This window comes from Barbus barbus, assembly GCF_936440315.1.
Source record: "Barbus barbus genome assembly, chromosome: 5".
NCBI classification, from domain to species: Eukaryota; Metazoa; Chordata; class Actinopteri; order Cypriniformes; family Cyprinidae; genus Barbus; species Barbus barbus.
This window is the reverse complement of record NC_136733.1, coordinates 7,823,502-7,843,081: the sequence shown is the minus strand read 5'-3', so window position 1 is coordinate 7,843,081 and position 19,580 is coordinate 7,823,502. Positions and strand designations below refer to the sequence as shown.

The following is a 19,580-nucleotide window of genomic DNA, read 5'->3' as shown; positions in this document are numbered from 1 at the left end:
TGCATTTATATTAAATGCAATTATTTTAACTTAAAAGTGTTTTTTAATTACTTGATAGTGGAAAATAAATATACTATGAAACCATCATGGAAGCATCTCTCTTTAAGTACACTTAGGTGGCTTTTACATTAATACTGTATAATATGCAGGTACAGTTTTTTAAATATAATTTTAATTTCAAGTATCCTACAAGTGATTAAGCACACTTCTTTTTCACATTTGTGTTGAGGACACACACAGGATATTACTCATATAGTACCATCATTATTGATAGTCTCATACGGTATGAAAGTATTAATACGGTTTGCAAACATCATATTATTGATGCCTTCTATATTATTATTGCATTAGGGATTTAAGTAATGCCATAGCAACCACCCAGAACACTCTAGGAAGAGCACTCAGAGCACCTCAGCAGCTGATAAGCATTGACCTGGTGACCAAAAAAGTAAAAACAGTCCAGTTGATGAACAATTGTGACGTTCAGTAGTCCTCTGTATTGGAACATAACTATGGCCACCCTTTAGCGCGCCAATACACACACGTCACCATAGTTAAGAATATGGCCCACCTGCTCTGGAATAAATAAATACAGTTATAGCAACATGAACTGTGCGATGAACTGTTTACATAGCAATCTGACACTACAGTCTATACTAGCCAGAGAGTGAGCAGTGCTTCATCCAACATAGCCTATCAACCAGTGCATGAAGCCTTATCCTTACTGTTTAAACGTTATCCTTACAGGTTTTAAATTATTTTCTATTTTCTATTAACACATCCCTAGTATTGCACATGCTAGATATTGCATATCACGATAATATTTGGCATTTATTACCAGATGATGATAGCTGACTCTCTCTTTAACCTAACACTCTTATTTAGGTTATTTGTTTATTTATTTCATGGTCTGTCTGAATACTGGATTCTGATTGGCTGGTAGGTATGCAGTAAAACCGTTTAATGCACAGGTAGTTCCAGGTCAGTGTAATCACCGTTCCATACTAATGCGCTGCTTTAATTGAAAGTGGTCGCGTCGGGTGGTTCTTTGCCTCCATGTCATGCATTAAAGGATTTTACCTAAATCCTTAAAAGCTAGCCATTGACTATCCCTTATTTATTTATTGCCACAGCTGGTTTTGGCTGGCTCACTGCATGGCCCAAGAATAGTTTTCTGTAGTTTATTTGAAACAATATTTTTGAAAAACTGACATGACCTTAGCAAGTGATGGAAACATATTTCTAATTCATAAACATCCTGTTGAGAAACACTAGGGTAAATATTGTTACATCTGCAATCCACCTGAAACGCTTCGCATGACTGTTTTATAGAAGCCTGCTGGTCACACACTAATGGACTTCCTCTAACATCATTTTATGTGTGTGTGCATTTACATCAGTATCATTCTAATGTTTTTACTTGACATTTTAGTGGGCTCTTTTCATTGTAGAACAACATTTTGTACATAAACTGAAGCAAAGCTGAGCAACTCTCTTTAAAGCACATTGATGTTTAGTTAGTCACCGTTACTTTTGACAGAGTCCAGAGTATTAAATGAATAGTTCACCCATGAACTAAATTAAATTCTGCTACCATCTTCTACAATCAGCCTGAAATATGACAGTGCTCTTTTCCAAGAAGGCATACAATAAAAAAAGTGAGTAAACACATCAGTGATGTAAACTTGTCTATAAAAGAAAATAAATAAATGAATCGGCCTATACACCCCCCCACACACAATTTGATATTTTAATCAAAATATTCATACATATCATTAGGTTTTGGAGAGTTGACACAGTCATGAAGGTTTGCAGGGTGCTTTATATGATATAGTTTTCTGTTGTTTTTTTTTTTTTGGCCTGCATGTTGATCACACAACATTACTGATTAACCCTAACCCGTCCCTTACCCTTTTCAAATATTACTTAATTACTTAGTGAAGCTTTTTCCCCCTCTAATAGCTAATAATAAAATGTCAAACAACATTTTTTATTCATTTATTGATGCTTTTTCTTCATTATGTTGTATCATCCTTATATTTTATTGACCCCCATACAACTTGTATGCCATGTTTCTAGTCTACTGAAGCCATTTTATATATATTTGGAACAGACCAAAATTTAAGCATTATTCACAAAAACCTTCCTCTCTGTCACAGCTCTGAAATACAGTTCTCCATGCACTGTTTGGTTACAACATGCAATGCCATTTGGCATTAATTACGTCAAACTTAGTGGGACACATTGCCTGCTGGGATGCACCAAGTTTGTGTATGTAAACGTGAATAAGCTTAGAGAGGCATAGTGTAAAACATAATTTTGTGAACTAATACTTTAACTATTAAATTCTCAGACACAAGGGCTTAATGTACAGCCAATTCGTTACAGTACATCAGCAAAACTAATGGATTTCAGTGTAAACGCATATAGATGGAAGCTAACATCATCTGAACTCATCACAGTCAATTTTAAGAAAAAAAAAAAAAAAAAACATCTTCTATATGAAAAATACACATACTGTAAGTGTGTGCAATAGTTTTTGCACCCCTGGTCCAAATTTCTGTTATGATGAATAGCTAATTGCGACTGGAAGATGTTCTGTTTTCAAAAGGTAAGCTACAGTATTAAGAAAAACATGACATTTCCTTATTATTAATTTTAAGCCTCTTTCACGCAGAGATTCCAGAAAATACGCGGGAAATGTGTTCTGGGAATCATCCCAGGATCGTTTGGCCCAGAACTGGAATAAAGACAAGGGCCACACATGGGCCATAACCAGCCCGAATCTCAGCCAGTAATCACCCTTAACTGGCCCTGGGCTAAAACAGGTTTTATTATTGGTACCAATTCTCAGCCTTAAGTAAACCAGAATCCCCAAATCTGAGCCACACCTGAGCCTTATATAGCCCAGACCCAATACAGAATATTGATATTGGATATTATTGTGTTGTGTATTACTACAGAAGCGCTTACCAGATGGAAGCAAAGTGAATAGTTGGTTACCAGGGTGATTAGAGTCCTTGATAATTTTGACAGCTCTATTTTTGCAGCGTTTGAGGTAGATGTCCTGCAGCGAGGGGAGAGCAGACCCTGAGATGCGCTCAGCTAAGCGCACAACTCTCTGTAGAGCTTTGCAGTCCTGATTGGAGCTGTTTCCATACCACACTGAGATGCACTGAATCAATACACTTTCTATGGTCCCTGAATAGAACGTTTTCAGGATTGCTGGTGAGACCCTGAATTTCCTCAGCTGTCGCAGATGGTACAGTCTTTGCCTGGCTTTCTTAACCTGTGTTTGGATGTGTGTAGTCCAAGTCAGGTTCTCGGAGATGTTTACACCGAGGTACCTGAAGCTACTCACCCTCTCCACAGGGGTCCCACTGATCATAAGAGTAGTGTAGGGCTGCTGCTGTCTCTTCCTAAAGTCCACGATCAGCTCTTTAGTTTTGCTCACATTCAGAGAGAGACAGTTGTCCTGGCACCATGATGTGAGTCTCTCTACCTCATCCAAGTATGCGGTCTCATCATTGTTGGAGATGAGGCCCAGAACCACAGTATCATCAGCGAATTTGATGATAGATGTCGAGCTGTGAGAGGACACGCAGTCATGCGTGTAGAGAGAGTAGAGCAGGGGACTCAGGACACAGCTCTGTGGGGCTCATACGTTCAGGGTGATGGAGTTTGAGGTGAACTGGCCAACTTTCACCACTTGAGGTCTGCCGGTGAGGAAGTCTTGAATCCAGTCACAGAGTGAGGAGTTTAGGCCGAGGTCTGTGAGTTTAGAAGCCAGCTTGATGGGGACTATAGTGTTGAAAGCTGAGCTATAGTCAATGAATAGCAGCCTTACATAATTCCCATTGTTGCTGTCCATGTGTGTGAGGGAAGAGTGGAGGACGTGAGAGATGGCATCTTCCGTAGGTCTGTTTGGGCGATAGGCAAACTGAAGGGGGTCCAAAGTATCGGGTATGGAGGAGCAAATGTGGCTCTTTACAAGTCCCTCAAAAACCTTCATGACTATTGATGTGAGGGCAACTGGGCGATAGTCATTCAGGCAAGAGGGTTTATTGTTCTTTGGCACAGGGATAATGATGGATTTTTTTGAATGAGGTGGGAACCACGGAGGTAGCAAGGGACTCATTAAAGATGGAAGTGAACAAACCAGAGAGCTGATCGGCGCAGGACCTCAGAACACGGCCGGTTATCCCATCAGGTCCGCCTTCTTTCCTGACGTTCACTTTCTTTAGCGCCCTCCGAACCTCATCCTCCGACACGGTGATTACAGGATCATCGCTGCTCTGCCTGCTGCTTCCTGACGCGCTGGATGGCAGAGACGCGCCGCCGCCGTTGCAATCGAAGCGGCCGTAGAAGATGTTTAACTCGTCGGCCAGCAACGGATCTGCTCTCACCTCAGCGGAGGATTTGTTTCCGAAGGCACAGATGGTCCTCAGTCCCTGCCACATCCGTCGAGAGTCATTGAGCTGGAAATGAGACTCGATTCTCTCTCTGTATCAGTGTTTGGCGGCTCTTACTGCACGTCTGCAGCCTCATTTTAAGCGGCAGTGCATGTGTTAACTGCAGCACGGATTGTTCTGTCCACCCACGGTTTCTGATTGGAGAATGTCCTTATAGTTATTGTTTCTGTAGCTTGCTCGGTTAGCGTGTTTACAAAGCTTAATGCTACATCCGTGAACTCGCTGATGTCAGAAGAACTCACCCGGAAAATGTCCCAGTCGACGTCATCATGAGCCGACTGCAACATAGCCTCTGAGTGGGAGGACCAGCGCGTCACTACTCTCTGCACCGGAGGATCCTGAACGAGCCTTTGAAAATGGCGGCATGGTCCACCAGTTTTCGATAGGTCACCAATTTCAGCACAACACCAGGACTGAACCCAGCAATGTTACTAGGTCCCCAACCCGGGTTCGATCCTGGAATTAATCCCGGGATGTGTTTGCGTTCACACAGAAGGCACTCCGGCAATTTTCCGGGAGCAATGTGCAGTGTGAAAGGGGTTAAACGGTATCAAGATTACAATAATTGCAATGGTCAGTACTTAAGCACCACTTTTGGACAGTACCACAGCTTGTAAATTTTAATTTTAGCTAGCTAAGAGCCTTTCAATTCTTTTCTGGAGAATTTGCGCCCATTGTTCCTTGCAAAAGGATCCTATTCTGTAAATTATAGTCTCTCTTGCTTTTTGAGAGAATATCCACAGATTTTCAGTGATACTTAGTTCAGGGGACTGTGAGAATCATAGCTAAAGCTTCAACTTGCACATCTTGAGGTAGTCCATTGTGGATTTTGCATGTGTTTAGGAGCAGGATTCTGTTGTAAAAGCCACCCTCTTATCAACTTAAGCTTTTTTTTTTTTTTTTTTTTTTTACAGACAGTGTGATGTTTGCTTCCAGAATATTTGCTTCCAGTTATTTAATTGGATCTGTTCTTTCCTCTAGCAGTGAAATGTTCCCTATGTCACTGGCTTCAACACAAGCCAGAAGAATGATCCATCCAAGCAGTTGCAGAGGTGATCTTTTAAATTAAGTTCTGCACATTTTCTCCCCTCCAAAACGTATATTTGTTTGTTGCTGTCAAAAAAAGTTGTTTTTACTTCATGATTCCACGTTTCCAAAATGTGTCAGGCTTGTTTGGATGTTCATTTGCTAACTTCAGACAGTGAATTTTGTAGTGAGGAGGCAGGAAAGCTTTTCTTGACTTGATTCATCCACAAAGGTATATTTTGTGCAGCAACACAATCTGCTAAATTATATGATTGTTGGGAAATCTTTTGAGAAGTCAGAGTATATACAAAGCTTTGAAATTTTCATCTGGCCTTTCCTAACAATGATTGTGAACAAGCTATAGACCTAACAAGCTAATTTCTGAGACCTTGGTAAAGGTTATCTGAGAGTTCAAGTCTCTCGCATGGTGCACATTTCCTTTTTTATACTCTAAGGGTGTACTCACACCAGGGAAGTCTGCTAGTTTTTTTTTTTGGTGTGGTTCGCTTTCACACTACCCTTTTTGCAAGTGAACCAGAAATTGTAAACAACCCCACACGTGTGCTAAGGTCATCCATCCATTGGTTCATCCATTCAACTGTACCAGAGTCTGTTTGGAACCGGATCGAGACCACCTCTTGAGCTGGGTCTCGGTACAGTTGTTTGGTCCGCATCCGGGTGTGATTGCTGTATTCACACCTTCCCAAAAGATCCGCACAAAGGGATAAACTTGAGTTCAATTCAATCGAACCAAAGGAGACAAGTGTGAATAAACCCTAAAAGTGTAAACAGACCAAATAATCTTTATAGGCTACTTGTTGGAGTGTAATTCATTTTTTTTTTTTTTTACTCTCTTAACTATTCATAGTAAGCAAGTAAGTAAATAAATAAATAACAACTAGGGGTGCACAAACTTTTGAATGCCACTGTATGTGTGCTATACCAGGTTTTTTTTTTTTTCATCCAGCAGTTGAAAGTGTTCAAAAGTGTTCAAGTGTTCAAAAATATAATGTGACATTTATATAAACTTGTGTAAATATCTTTGATTGCAGTGTTTTAAAGTCAGTAGTACACAAGATGCGTTTTACAATTGTGAGGTAAAGAGATAGGAAAAATAATAAAATAATAATAAAATATATAATGCAACCTCTCCTGCTCCTGGCATCAGAGCCTGCAGAAATGGATCCTCTGGGAATCTGTGTTTCCTGCTTCCCACATTCAGGGTCCTAAGATTAGTTGCTTTATTGTGATGCCAGAGCTGACCGTTCTGACCCCTGTGAGATTATGGGTGGGTTCTGATAACGCTGTTCTCAAAACTACCCATCTAAATTCAGAACTACCCATTTAAAGAGTTTCTTGACTGTAAGATAACTCAATCATGCCCATCGACGTTATTAATGCTAAGGGGTGTACTTATAGATACCTATAAATATAATAAAAAGCTTCTGTGTGGAGTTGTTTTGAACTACCCCTGTACTGAGGTGAGTTGTAACTACCTAATAGAAATTATGGACTTAAAGTTGGTGTGAAATGAAACTTTTCCATATCTAGTTCATAAATGCATGTTATTGATAAAATGACATACTATGTATTTATTTATTTGACTTTGAAATCTTTAAACAAAATAGCCATAACCCAATAAACGACAGACTTCTCTCTAGTGATACAGTTCTCCAGTCATTTAGTCAGCTTAAAAACACCCACAAATCAAGTCAACGGCCTACTTTTTTTGTTTATTTGTTTGATAAACCATTACACTTACACTTATTTGTGATGTACATGGCAAAAAAACAAAACAAAAAAAACCTGTCACTCCTTTCGTTTCATCACAACTATGCACCACAATTTTGCACATGTATTTATGCATTTAATAGACAATCAGTTTTTTGTAGCTGTAAGTGTGAATGCAAATGTTTGTACAAAATGGATGGTTCAATTCAATTTTTTTTTTTTTTTTTTTAATACTAACCTCTATCAACGAAACTGTAACAGTATATCAATGATATGAAAATAACACAAATTAGAATTCAGGCTAATTTATAATGATAAAAAATGGAAACATTTTATTATAAAACATCAAACAAGCTAGACAAAAGTAAAATGGCCTGACAATTAAAAAGGACAGCCACTGTATTTAAATACAGTAGGTTTGTTTGTTTTATTATCTCTATTATCTCTATCTCTATGTTTTATTATTATCCTTATTATTTGTTTATCTTACTTTGCCATTACTCCTAAACACCGTACACCACAATAAAGTTCCAAATCTAGAGAATATTGTGCCATTGTCACAAGAGTTTGTTGAAACAATGTTTTTGCTCGATAAGGCCTAATTTTCAGAGGTGTGACAAATCCCAAGGGAGCGCAGACGCGATACAAAACATTATATATACAGAAGGGGAAATATTTGTATAACCGAGAGGGCCAAGAAAAGCTGTTTATTGTCCAGTTGCAACATGAGAGGTCTGTGCCATGTATGGCCACAGCCAGACCATGGGTCAAGATGGGACTTGCACACAATGGCTCATTCTTCTACATACAAAGTGGTTTCAAACCTTCAGACTGACAGTCCAATTTCACTCCCCCTCCCCCTGTTTTCTCCTCGGTCCATTCAGCCTATTATATCCCTCTGAGGACAGGAAGTGTAATGTGACTCCAAGGCCTGAGCCCCTTGCTTTAATCCAGGCATGGCTGGAAACCAACTGAGCCTATCACATACGCACACAATCTCACACACTCGCTGCTGAGGATTACAGAAATCAGGGTCACACACACACTCACCCTCACAGTGTAGAGCTATGTCCTGTACCAGGCAGTGAGGATTAACTTGTCTTGGTTTAGCTACTTGTGGAACTGGAATTCTGCATTGCTAAACTTACTGGATGATGCCGACTGTTGGTCTCTCCACAGCTGAGCGCCGACTCTGAATGCAGCTGTGACGTGCATCCTGACGGGACCAAGAAGAAGAAATCCAAAAACCTGTGAGTCCCATTCCCATTTTCTCTGCATTATATGTTTATCACTGGTGCTGGTGAGAGTTATCAGTCTCAACGAGTTAACTTATTTTATCGTTTAATGTGATGTTTTGAAAAATTTGAGGGCTCTCAGAAAATCTCATTGTTGGTCTTTAGTTCTTCGTTAGTTCTTTTAATCCAATAGTGAAATTTCCACTAGTTCAATAAAACGAACAGACACAAGACTAATAATGCACAGTATTAGTAAATATTGTAAATAATATTAACTAAGATTAGTAAAGGCTTTAGAAAATGTAAAAATGCCATTGTTAGTTCAAGTTAACTACATTGAAATATATTCGATTTTTCAAAATTGGAAAGACTATTGGAGTATTTTAGTACAAGAAAATGCTAGTCTTTCTACTTCAAACTTTCATGTTGAATTCAATGTGTTACTTGCCATTTCTTTGCAATTGTTTATTAAATTTACTAGCAGTTTCTGAGTGGAAATTGTTTGCAGGTAAATCCTTTTCAGTGTTTTGTTGTTGACTAATGTTAATAAATGGAGCCTTATTATGACGTGTTACTAAGAGATTTATAAGATTGAACCAGTATTTTTTCATTTGATTGAAGACAGTAATAGCACATTGTGAAATCAGATTGATTGTAGTCAGGATGTAGATTGGTTAGGTATTTTATTTGTAAAAAAGGAAAAACTACCTTTAACCTAATTTGGCTAAATTTTAAGGCAGCATTGTATGCAGTCTATGTGTGTTGCACAAGCTATAAAAGAAACTCTAAAAATTGTGTCCTACATTTATAGTTTCTCAAACTTCTTCAGTTCCATGATGGTTAGGATGGTTAGTGGTCATAGCTCACTAGAGCTTGTATGTGTGTGTGCATGTCTTATCACGTGTGATACTGTGTTAAACTCTTCACAGACAGTTAATCTGAGCCTTTGTATTGTGAAGTGTGAATTGTGCCAAAGTGTCTCTAGGTATTTATTAACACTTTTCACACCTACAGAACAATAGAGTTAAAACGGCTCCTCATGGCATCAACTGCCCTGTGCTCAGGTCAACACAATAGAGGACACGTTTGTACTGTCTGGAACGGTTAACTGGAACTGTCTGAATCAAACTTTTTCATTGTGCACAGAGAATGTTTCTTTTGATATGGTGACTCAAATTTTAAAATGTAAATCCAAAGAGCAGAAACTACTTCCATATTCTATTTAGTACAGCATTTGTGATAACAATATTCAGGGCACCTACACTATCTTTAAAAAAAATAGGGTTGGATTTTTTTCCAGTTTTCAAAAAATGTCTCTTCAACAACGCTACATTTATTTGATCAAAAATGCAGCAGTATTAAATATTAAAAATAAATCTTTCAAAAAATCTTAAAATGTCATAGTGTTACAATTTAAAACAACTGTTTTGTATTTGAATGTATTTACAAGTAAAACAAACAAACACATATATATATATCTGTGCTCAAAGCTAAATTTTCAGCATCATTACTCCTATCTTCAGTATCACATGATCCTTCAGATATATTCTTATATGCTGATTTGCTGCTCATCAAACATTTCTGATTAGGTTCTAATTCCTTTCTGTGACTTTTGATGAATTTAATGCATCCCCTCTGTATAAAAGTATTAAAGGGTTAGTTCACCCAAAAATGAAAATTCTGTCATTAATTACTCACCCTCATGCCGTTCCAAACCCATAAGACCTTAGTTCATCTTTGGAACACAATCTAAGATATTTCTGATCAAATTTGAGAGCTCTTTGACCCTCCATAGACAGCAATGCAACTGCTATGTTACCAGGTCCAGAAACATAGCAAGGACATCGGTAAAACAGTCCATGTGACATCAGTGGTTCAGCCGTAATTTTGCGAAGCTACGAGAATACTTTTTGTGCGCAAAGAAAACAAAAATAGCATAATTTATTCAACAATTCTTCTCCCCGAGTTACCATCTTCTGCCATTTTGGAGAGTATATATTGAACGTAAACAACGCTGATTACGGGTTTGGAACGACATGAGGGTGAGTAATTAATGACAGAATTTTCATTTTTGGGTGAACTAAACTTTTAATATCAATCAATCATTCCCCAAACCTTTGAACTTTGTACATACAGACTCAAGAGAATGCAGTTTGTTACTTAAATCATGTTAATGACAAAAATATATTTTTTTATGAAAAAACTTGAATTTGATGAAATCTCTATAAATTGAATTCGTCTTAACTGTGTTTTTCAATTATTGATCATGCTGATCTTCTATTTATAAATTAATTTTAACAGAAGATACATGTTTAGAGTACTGACACCATTTTTTAGTCTTTCAGGCCTAGTGCCTTCGGCCAATCTGTGGTGAAATGATCTGGTATGTTTAGCAGCCACTGCTTTCCCCCTATCCGTTTGAGGGATTACAACTTAATACTCCACTGACTGAATATCGCGTCTGTCTCTCAAGAGGTTGTAATGGTTTAATCTTCTTGCAGACACTTATTTTAAGAGGTATTTGGGGAACTAGGTGACTGCAGCACATTGAAAACATACATAAACATAAAATAACTGGCCACATTATTTAAAATCAGAAGTTCTTCATAGCTCAGTACAAGTAGTGCATGTCATAGGAGTGGTTTATTTTACACATACACACCACTAGTTTGCAGCTGTTCTGATTCTGTTGTTTCAGCTGCATTAAGTCACAGTAACACAAGACTTTGCATTGAATTCACTTCCATTCATGTGAAAGCAAGACTGCAAACACAAACTTGCGTGAATAAGTCTTGCACTGCGTACCAAAGTTCAGCTGTGAGTTAAGCTGTGTCCTGTCATTCAACCAACAGAGAATCTAAATGTCACAGATTGACCAGTTGACTAACTTAAAAGCATGGTTTGCAGTGATGTGGGGTCTATAGTAATTAACCCTTATTTGTGTTTATTTATCCTTGTTTTATTGTTTTGCAGAATGTCAGTTTAGACGAAGTTCAAATAGCCTGTCTTGTTGGCAAAGGTTATTTACTCTGACTCCACCCTCTATTGTTTGATATATCCAGACAACCATACAAAAGTATCTAAGCTAGAAACTGGGACAGTGGCTAAGACAGTCGACCAACACACATCCACCTTTATCTGATCCAATTCTTCTCCATTTTCCTATCACATATCAGTTCAGAGATTTAAAATATTTTGTTACCACAGTCAAAACCATTGTTCCCTTCCTGGACTCTTTATACCCAGACAATGCAGCATATGCAATAACAGAAGTGTTGTTATAGTGAGAGTGGAATGTGGACAGCACTGTGTTGTGAAATTTATGTGAAATTGAGCCTCATTTAGTTGACATCATAATATTAAACAGGAATATGACACCACATGTCTTCTCTTCTCTCCCCTGAATTTGCATATCTTCAACAGTATGTAGACAACATGTCAGCAACGGTTGAAAATCTACAGTGACTTCTGATATCATATCATCTCCATCTCTTATATAGTTGCTTCATATGAGCAATTATACACTGAATTTGTGAACAGGATAGAAGGGTTAGAATGTTAAAAGTTGATCAGGAGTTTTGTTTGAGAAACTTTAATTTCTGAATGTTTACCTACAGGATATGGGAAAAAGAGGTATCATTATTTAAGCTTGGCCAATATATAAAAGGATTCCTGAGTGATCCTAATTTATTACCTGTATGTTCTCTTACATTTGTAATGAAAGTTTAGGTCAAGTATCTCACCGAGAAGCTACTATCTGTTGAATATTCAGGGAAATATGTGTAGCCGATCAATTTTAATTCCTAGAAACACCAGCTCAGTCTGAGGACACATAAAAAAGCAGGTGGCACTATAACAGAACAAAACATATAAATGGCATCAAAATCGACATTATATATATTTTTTTGTCATCATGCTTCTTTGGCTGCTCATTCTGCCAATGCTGGGCTTGACTCCATCATTGCTGCTTTCACTATATTCTCATTAATATTGCACACATTTGCACATAGTAATTTAAGGTTTAGTGATCACTTGTGTATTATTTCAGTTGGTGGACAACTAGTGCACAATTTACCTGAATTCCCTCTATATTGTGAATTGTGGCAGAAACGAGACTGGAAAGGGGAGACTGGGATGGTTGTAACACATTTTCACACATTTTATTTGTCTTCTACAATTTAAGGTTGTTTTGAAATCTACAGTGTATCTCTATACTGTGTAAAGTACTGTCAAGTACAAAGACTGGTGTGTATCCACCTTATGTTTCCTGTAAGAGTGGTCGTGGCCATTTGTAAATTGAATGTGTCTGGCTTCCAGTGTCATTTGCATCCAGATATTTTTAGTTGTACAAAACAGCTTGTTTTGTGCTTGATGTTGTAGACTGGTGTGTCTTACCATGTTATTTTAATGTATTATCTTAATTATGAACACACTGGTTAGTGCAAACAGTTTTACCATTTACTGCACGCTGCTATCCTTCTCGTTATTTCCCTATAGCGGCTAATGAACCGGAAGTCTCACACATTCACAGAAAATGGCTTACTTCCACGCTGAAAAATAAGGTGGATACAATATACCCACAGCCAGGCTTAATTGAAAGTTAGTTAAGTGAAAAAGTGAATACTCCATTTTAAATACTAATGATTACTAAGGGAGTTTACTAATTATGAACTATCCTTAACTACGACTGGAGTCATACAGATTCATGCATGAATAACGGCAGCCTTAACTACATGTTAGTACATGTTTGATAGTTAATGCATTAATTAACATTTATGGGTAAACTAAATCAAACCTCCTCTTTAAGAAGGAATAAGAAATACTCTGACTTTAACATTATTTAAAATGATTTAATACTATCATAATTTGAGCATTTTACATCCTCAGCTTTGTCATAAACATTGTTGGGTTGCAAAGGATTAGTTGATCAAGTGTATAAAATACTAAATACACCAATGACTGATCTTGTCTGTTTTATGTTCATCTCTTTCCCTTTAAACTCACCCTATTGTGTCTTATACACAGATAAAATAAAAAAAAACAACACACAAAGAACATTTGTTGAACAATTCCTAAAGAAATGCTCAAACTGGAAAGAGTTCACTGTCCATCCAGACACAGCCGTGATGATCCTGTACCTCCACTCTCTGACTTCTTGAAAATCCACACAGCATCTCTTAACCGGGCTGAATACTCACTGTGTTAGTACATGTGTGTTTGATAGAAAGTATAACATAAATCATGAGCTGAGTTTAGTAAGTAGTTAACAGTGAATTCATGTTAGTTCATGGGTAGTTAATAGTGAGTTAGTTATGTTGGGTCCTCTCAAGTAAAGTAATGTCAAAATCAACTTTAACAAGCCATTAGTTGATGTTAGTGTATGGGTAGTTAATAATGAGTTTACAGAATGAAACATTAACAATGTGAGAGTGTCCTCCTTATTCCTTAAACCAGCAATACAACAAACAATGATTTTTAGTTATTTTATTATTTACATAGTTTCACAAATATGGAATCAATATTATTTGTATAGCGCTCTTAACAATGCAAATTGTGTCAAAGCAGCTTTACATTGGCTTGATATAAAGCTGGGTGGCTTTATATCAGCTTTACAGTATTTAGACGGGGAAATAGTTTGTCCAAATAGTGTCATTCTCCTCTGGCCAGACAAAATCAGCAGTTTAAATCTAGGCTAAAGCAGAATCAGATTTTGCAAAGGACTCATCTGGTTCCTGTGGTCTTGTCCCGATGGCCATCTTGGAGACAGGGTCTTCACTGGGGATCAGCTCATCTAGGCGTCCTGGTTGTAGAGGTCATCTCTAGGTGCTGATCCACCGTCTTATCTGGATACGGACTAGATCCAGGTGGCTGCAGTGACCATCTGATCTGGATACAGTCTGGATCTGGGTGGCTACGGTGACCTCGGAATAAGAAGAAAACAGACTAATATTAGCGTAGATGCCATTCTTCTAATGATGTAACAAGTACATCGGGTGTTTTGGGAAGTGTTCCCGTTTCTGGTTGACCTAATTAATGCAGCGTAACAATCCTTTAACGGATTTGAATTATAGAAATGCGATAGTGTGTTATGTGTAAGCCAGGTTAAAGAGATGGGTCTTTAATCTAGATTTAAACTGACAGAGAGTGTCTGTGTTAAGGTTTTGCTCCACGAAGGAATGCAGGAAAGAACTGGTGAGTAGAAAAACAGATCTTTAATAACATAAGAGTTTCAGCGTACAAGAAATCAATCATTAAACAACGTTAACCTAACTTTAAGACGAAACAAAGACATGAGGAGAACTGAGGACTTATAAAGGGACCAACCAAAACAAGGAAACAAGATAATTAATTACACACAGGCGAAAAAACTAAACGATGATTAACTAATAACAGGAAACAAGAACAGGAAGAACCAAATAAGGGCAAAAGAGGACTAAAGAGAAACTAAACTGTGACAGTCTGCTTCCCGAACAGTGTTAGGTAGATTGTTCCAGGGTTTGGGCGCTAAATAGGAAAATTATCTCCCGCCCGCAGTTGATTTTGATATTCTAGGTATGATCAAATGGCCAGAGTTTTGAGATTGCAGCGGACGTGAAGGACTATAATGCGATAAGAGCACACTCAAATACTGAGGTGCCAAACCATTCAGGGCTTTATAGGTAATTAGCAAGATCTTAAAATGTATACAATGTTTAATTGGGAGCCAGTGCAGTGTTAACAGAACCGGGATAATGTGGTCATACTTCCTGGTTCTAGTAAGAACTCTAGCTGCTGCATTTTGAACCAGCTGGAGTTTGTTTATTAAATGTGCAGTGCAACCACCCAATAAAGCATTGCAATAATCTAGCCTCGAGGTCATGAATGCATGAATTAATGTTTCTGCATTTGACATTGAGAGCATAGGTCGTAATTTAGATATATTTTTAAGATGGAAAAATGCAGTTTTACAAATGCTAGAAACACGTTTTTCGAAGGAAAGATTGCTATCAAAAAGTATGCCTAGGTTCCTAACTGATGACGAAGAGCAGCCATCAAGTATTAGACAGTGATCTAGGTTATTACATGCAAACGTGTTTGGTCCAATAATTAACACCTCTGTTTTTTTCAGAATTTAGCAGTAAGAAATTGCTAGTCATCCAGTTTTTGATATCAACTATACATTCCGTTAGTTTTGCTGGGTATCATCAGCATAACAGTGAAAGCTAACACCATGTTTCCTAATGATATCTCCCAAGGGTAACATGTAAAGCGTGAAAAGTACGGGGCCAAGTACTGAGCCTTGAGGTACTCCATACTGCACTTGTGATTGGTATGATACCTCTTCATTTACTGCCACAAATTGATGGCGGTCAGATAAGTACGATTTGAACCATGCCAGTGCACTTCCTCTAATGCCAACATCATTTTCTAGTCTATTTAAAAGAATGTTGTGGTCGATAGTGTCAAACGCGGCGCTAAGATCCAGTAGCACTAATAGAGAGATACAACCACAATCAGATGATAAAAGCAGGTTGTTTGTAACTCTAATAAGAGCAGTCTCAGTACTATGATAAGGTCTAAAACCTGACTGGAAATCCTCGCATATATAATTTTTCTTTAAGAAGGAACATAGTTGGGATGATACTACCTTTTCTAATATCTTTGACAGAAAAAGGAGATTCGAGATCGGTCTGTAATTAATTTATTCTTTGGGGTCAAGTTGTGTTTTTTTAATGAGAGGCTTAATAACAGCCAGTTTTTTGGGACATATCCTAATGACAATGATGAGTTAATAATATTCAGAAGATGATCTATTACTTCTGGAAGCACCTCTTTTAGGAGCTTAGATGGAATAGGGTCTAAAATACAGGTTGTTGGTTTAGATGATTTAACAAGTTTATACAATTCTTTATTTCCAATAGAAGAGAATGAGTGAAATTGTTCCTCAGGGGATCTATAGTGCAGTATCTGATGCGATACTGTGGCTGACAGCTGCATGGTTACAATTGTATCTCTAATAGTTTCGATCTTGGAAGTAAAGTTGTTCATAAAGTCATTACTACTGTGCTGCTGGGTAATGTCTGCACCTGCTGATGTTATATTTTTTGTTAATTTAGCCACTGTATTAAATAAATACTTGGGGTTGTGTTTGTTTTCTTCTAAAAGAGACTTAAAGTAAACAGATCTAGCAGTTTTTTATGCTTTTCTGTAGGATAGAGTACTTTACCGCCAAACAACACAAAATGCCTCTAATTTTGTTTTTCTCCAGCTGCGCTACATTTTCTGGGCTGCTCTCTTTAGGGCCTGAGTGTGTTCATTATCCCACAGTGTTGGACTCTTTTCCTTCATCTTCCTTTAGCGTAAAGGAGCAACCGTATCTAAAGTGCTAGAAAAGTGAGAGTCAATAGTTTCTGTTACATCATCAAGTTGTTCTGAGCTATTGGATATGCTGAAGAATTGAGAAGTCAGAAGATTATTTATAAAGTAGTCTTTTGTGGTAGAAGTGATGGTTCTACCATATTTGTAACAAGGAGTTGGCTTTACAGCTTTAGCTATATGGAATATACAGAAAACTAGATAATGATGATCTGAGATATCATCGCTCTGCTGCAATATTTCAACGCCACTGACATCAATTCCAAAAGAAAGTCCAAACATAATGTTACCTGTAAAGACACACAGCAAGTCAAATATTTATCATCCAGAAGCTCAAAACAATGGTGTATACTGTACATAACTTTCCAAAAAAAAGAAAAGGAAATGCAAACATGACTTTAATTCAGTTTACAAAAGCAGATGATATTTATTAGATTAAAATATCGACATTACCATAACAACAAACCTTCCGCGCCGAGCGAGTGCCTAGAGTGCGCCACTAATGAGTGTCCCACCAGAAACACAACTTACTTGAGAACACAATGGTATGTAAAATTGATATCAAGTAGCTAGAAGCATTTTTAACTCTGATCTAAAATTACCTAATAAGGAGAAGAAGAAGAAGAAGAAAAAAAGAAAAGTCCACCTACACAGAGCAGTTCATGTGATAGCAGCTGCACCTGGTTTGGCTCTAATAGCAGGAAGCTTTTTTTCTTTTTGGCACCTGGTTTATGACATCAGACTACACACAGAAAGCAGACACTAGCACTCATCTGAGATCAGTGTAACTGCAGACCTCTGGTGAAAGAGAAAGACGTCCAGTCTGCATATTCAACTGATCTGAAAACAGCTGAGCCGGGGCTCACCCAAAGGCCCAGGACACAGCTGCTTTCACGTTACAGGATGCATTAGCAGACTCTAACCTTCACTGTCAACATGATCTTGCGATCGCAGTTCCCAGGTGTGGTGGCTGGAGTGCCTGTCATCACATTACCTCATTATGAGTGTTTCCATTCAAAGACAAATTCAACTGAGATTAAATTATTGGTGAAATCTGGTGAGAGCCACTGAACGTGATCATGAATGGTCTCAATGATCCATAGAATGTGCACTAATGTAAAAGGCATATAGATGTACAAACATATGATATTTAATCAGCTTTTGTGGAAGTAATTTTAGTGGATGATTTAGGGCAGTTTTCCTAGAGTTCACACAGGTGTCATAGTGTTTCAATATAACTATTTTAGAATTTGAAATCTAAATTTATTGCGTGTTCTTTATGTACAATAAATGGCAGATACCTTTTGGATAGTAATAAATAAATTACGCCAAAATACCGATGTGCCAAAAATCTACAAACTGTTATCTGTCAAGACAATTTTGACGTTATTAATTAAAAAAAAATACAAACAAAAAAGTTGTAGACGGAGGCATGATGCCCATTCAAAGTTAGGGGGCACGTGCCCCCTCAGATGTTTGAGCCAAGTGGATTTTGAATGCAGCTTCCAAAAGACAAAAAATAGCCGATTAATATTTTCTATATTTAATACAATCACACCAGCGTGATTAGATCAGTGCATCCTATCATAAGCTGCTAAATTCAAACCTGCATTCGCGGGCTGGCGCGGAGCCAGAGACAGACGCGTTTTTACAGCGCTGTGCTTTATAACCAATCACACACACGATGCTGTTGAACTTATGAATGCAATGACCAATCAGAGGCGTTCAGATGAGTCATTGCTAAAATGCCGCTGTTTTCTTCACTCGCTCGCTGACTGAATAACTCTTTCTGGCGAATTCTGTCGTCAGCAGAGCCGGATTATCCATAGACGGGATTGGGTGAGTGCCCTGGGGCACCAGCCAATAGGGGGGCACCAAGTGATTAAGATAATTACTAGACCATTAAAATATTTTCAATGTTTTATATATATTATTTTGCTGGAAGAGATGCAGGTGTATAGAAAATAAACAGTTAATGATACAATATATACAGAGAGAATATAAAATATATGCATATAAAGAATTGCGATTGGGTCAGATCACAGTGTATTTGCCCCTCCCCCCCAGTCAAAGTCGAGCATGTTTATTCACAAATGGATAGGCAGCATTAGTTTAGCGGTTGTGCGAAACGTAAATTTAAAAAAGAGAAAATATCACGACACATATCCAGGGCTCTACAGTGTGACTGAAATGTACTGCGTGCGACTAAACCCGATCATCAGCATAGGCTATTTGTGTTTGCGCTGAGGGGAGTTTCAAAGATTTCTACTTGCGTGTTTTTGCAGCGTTGAGTAATGTATCGCAGTCGCAGACATTGTTTATTAATGCAATGTTAATGAGAATCCACTCACTGCTCAAAATACTGGAGTTTTGTTCATTGCTAAATCCTCACAAATCCTCTTGTTATAATAACAAACAAAGTGTAGACGGTGTAAATAAGAGATTCGTTGTGCAGTGTAGAGAGCTTCATTTATTATAATGGAACTTTGTGAGATTGCGATGAATTGAAGTGAGTGACATCTTTTAAAGATTATTAAGGGAGTTTGCAAATGTGATATTAAAATTACAACAGTTCAATACAATGAGTTAATATTAAGTGATGTACATTGTATGACTTTAACAATTCCTGATTTTGCTCTATTTTGTAAAGGAAAATAGTTTCAAACAGTCACAGCTGTATCTCCTTTCAAACACAGCGGTATTTTGTTAATGAATGAACCTGCGTTTTTAAATGAATCCAGTGAGTCAGTGATTCAATTAC

General features: G+C 37.7%; 1 protein-coding gene across 2 annotated transcripts in view; it reads left to right on the top strand.

Annotated features, from left to right (window-relative positions):
* Nucleotides 1–19,580, top strand: part of LOC306869924 (regulator of G-protein signaling 3-like) — a 100,292-nt gene that overhangs the window by 65,286 nt on the left and 15,426 nt on the right. For both annotated transcript variants that reach the window (XM_079416876.1, XM_079416875.1), the window contains exon 3: nt 8,409–8,479. In XM_079416876.1, the coding sequence (XP_079273002.1) occupies nt 8,409–8,479 (71 nt within the window). The remainder of the gene's footprint in view (nt 1–8,408; nt 8,480–19,580) is intronic.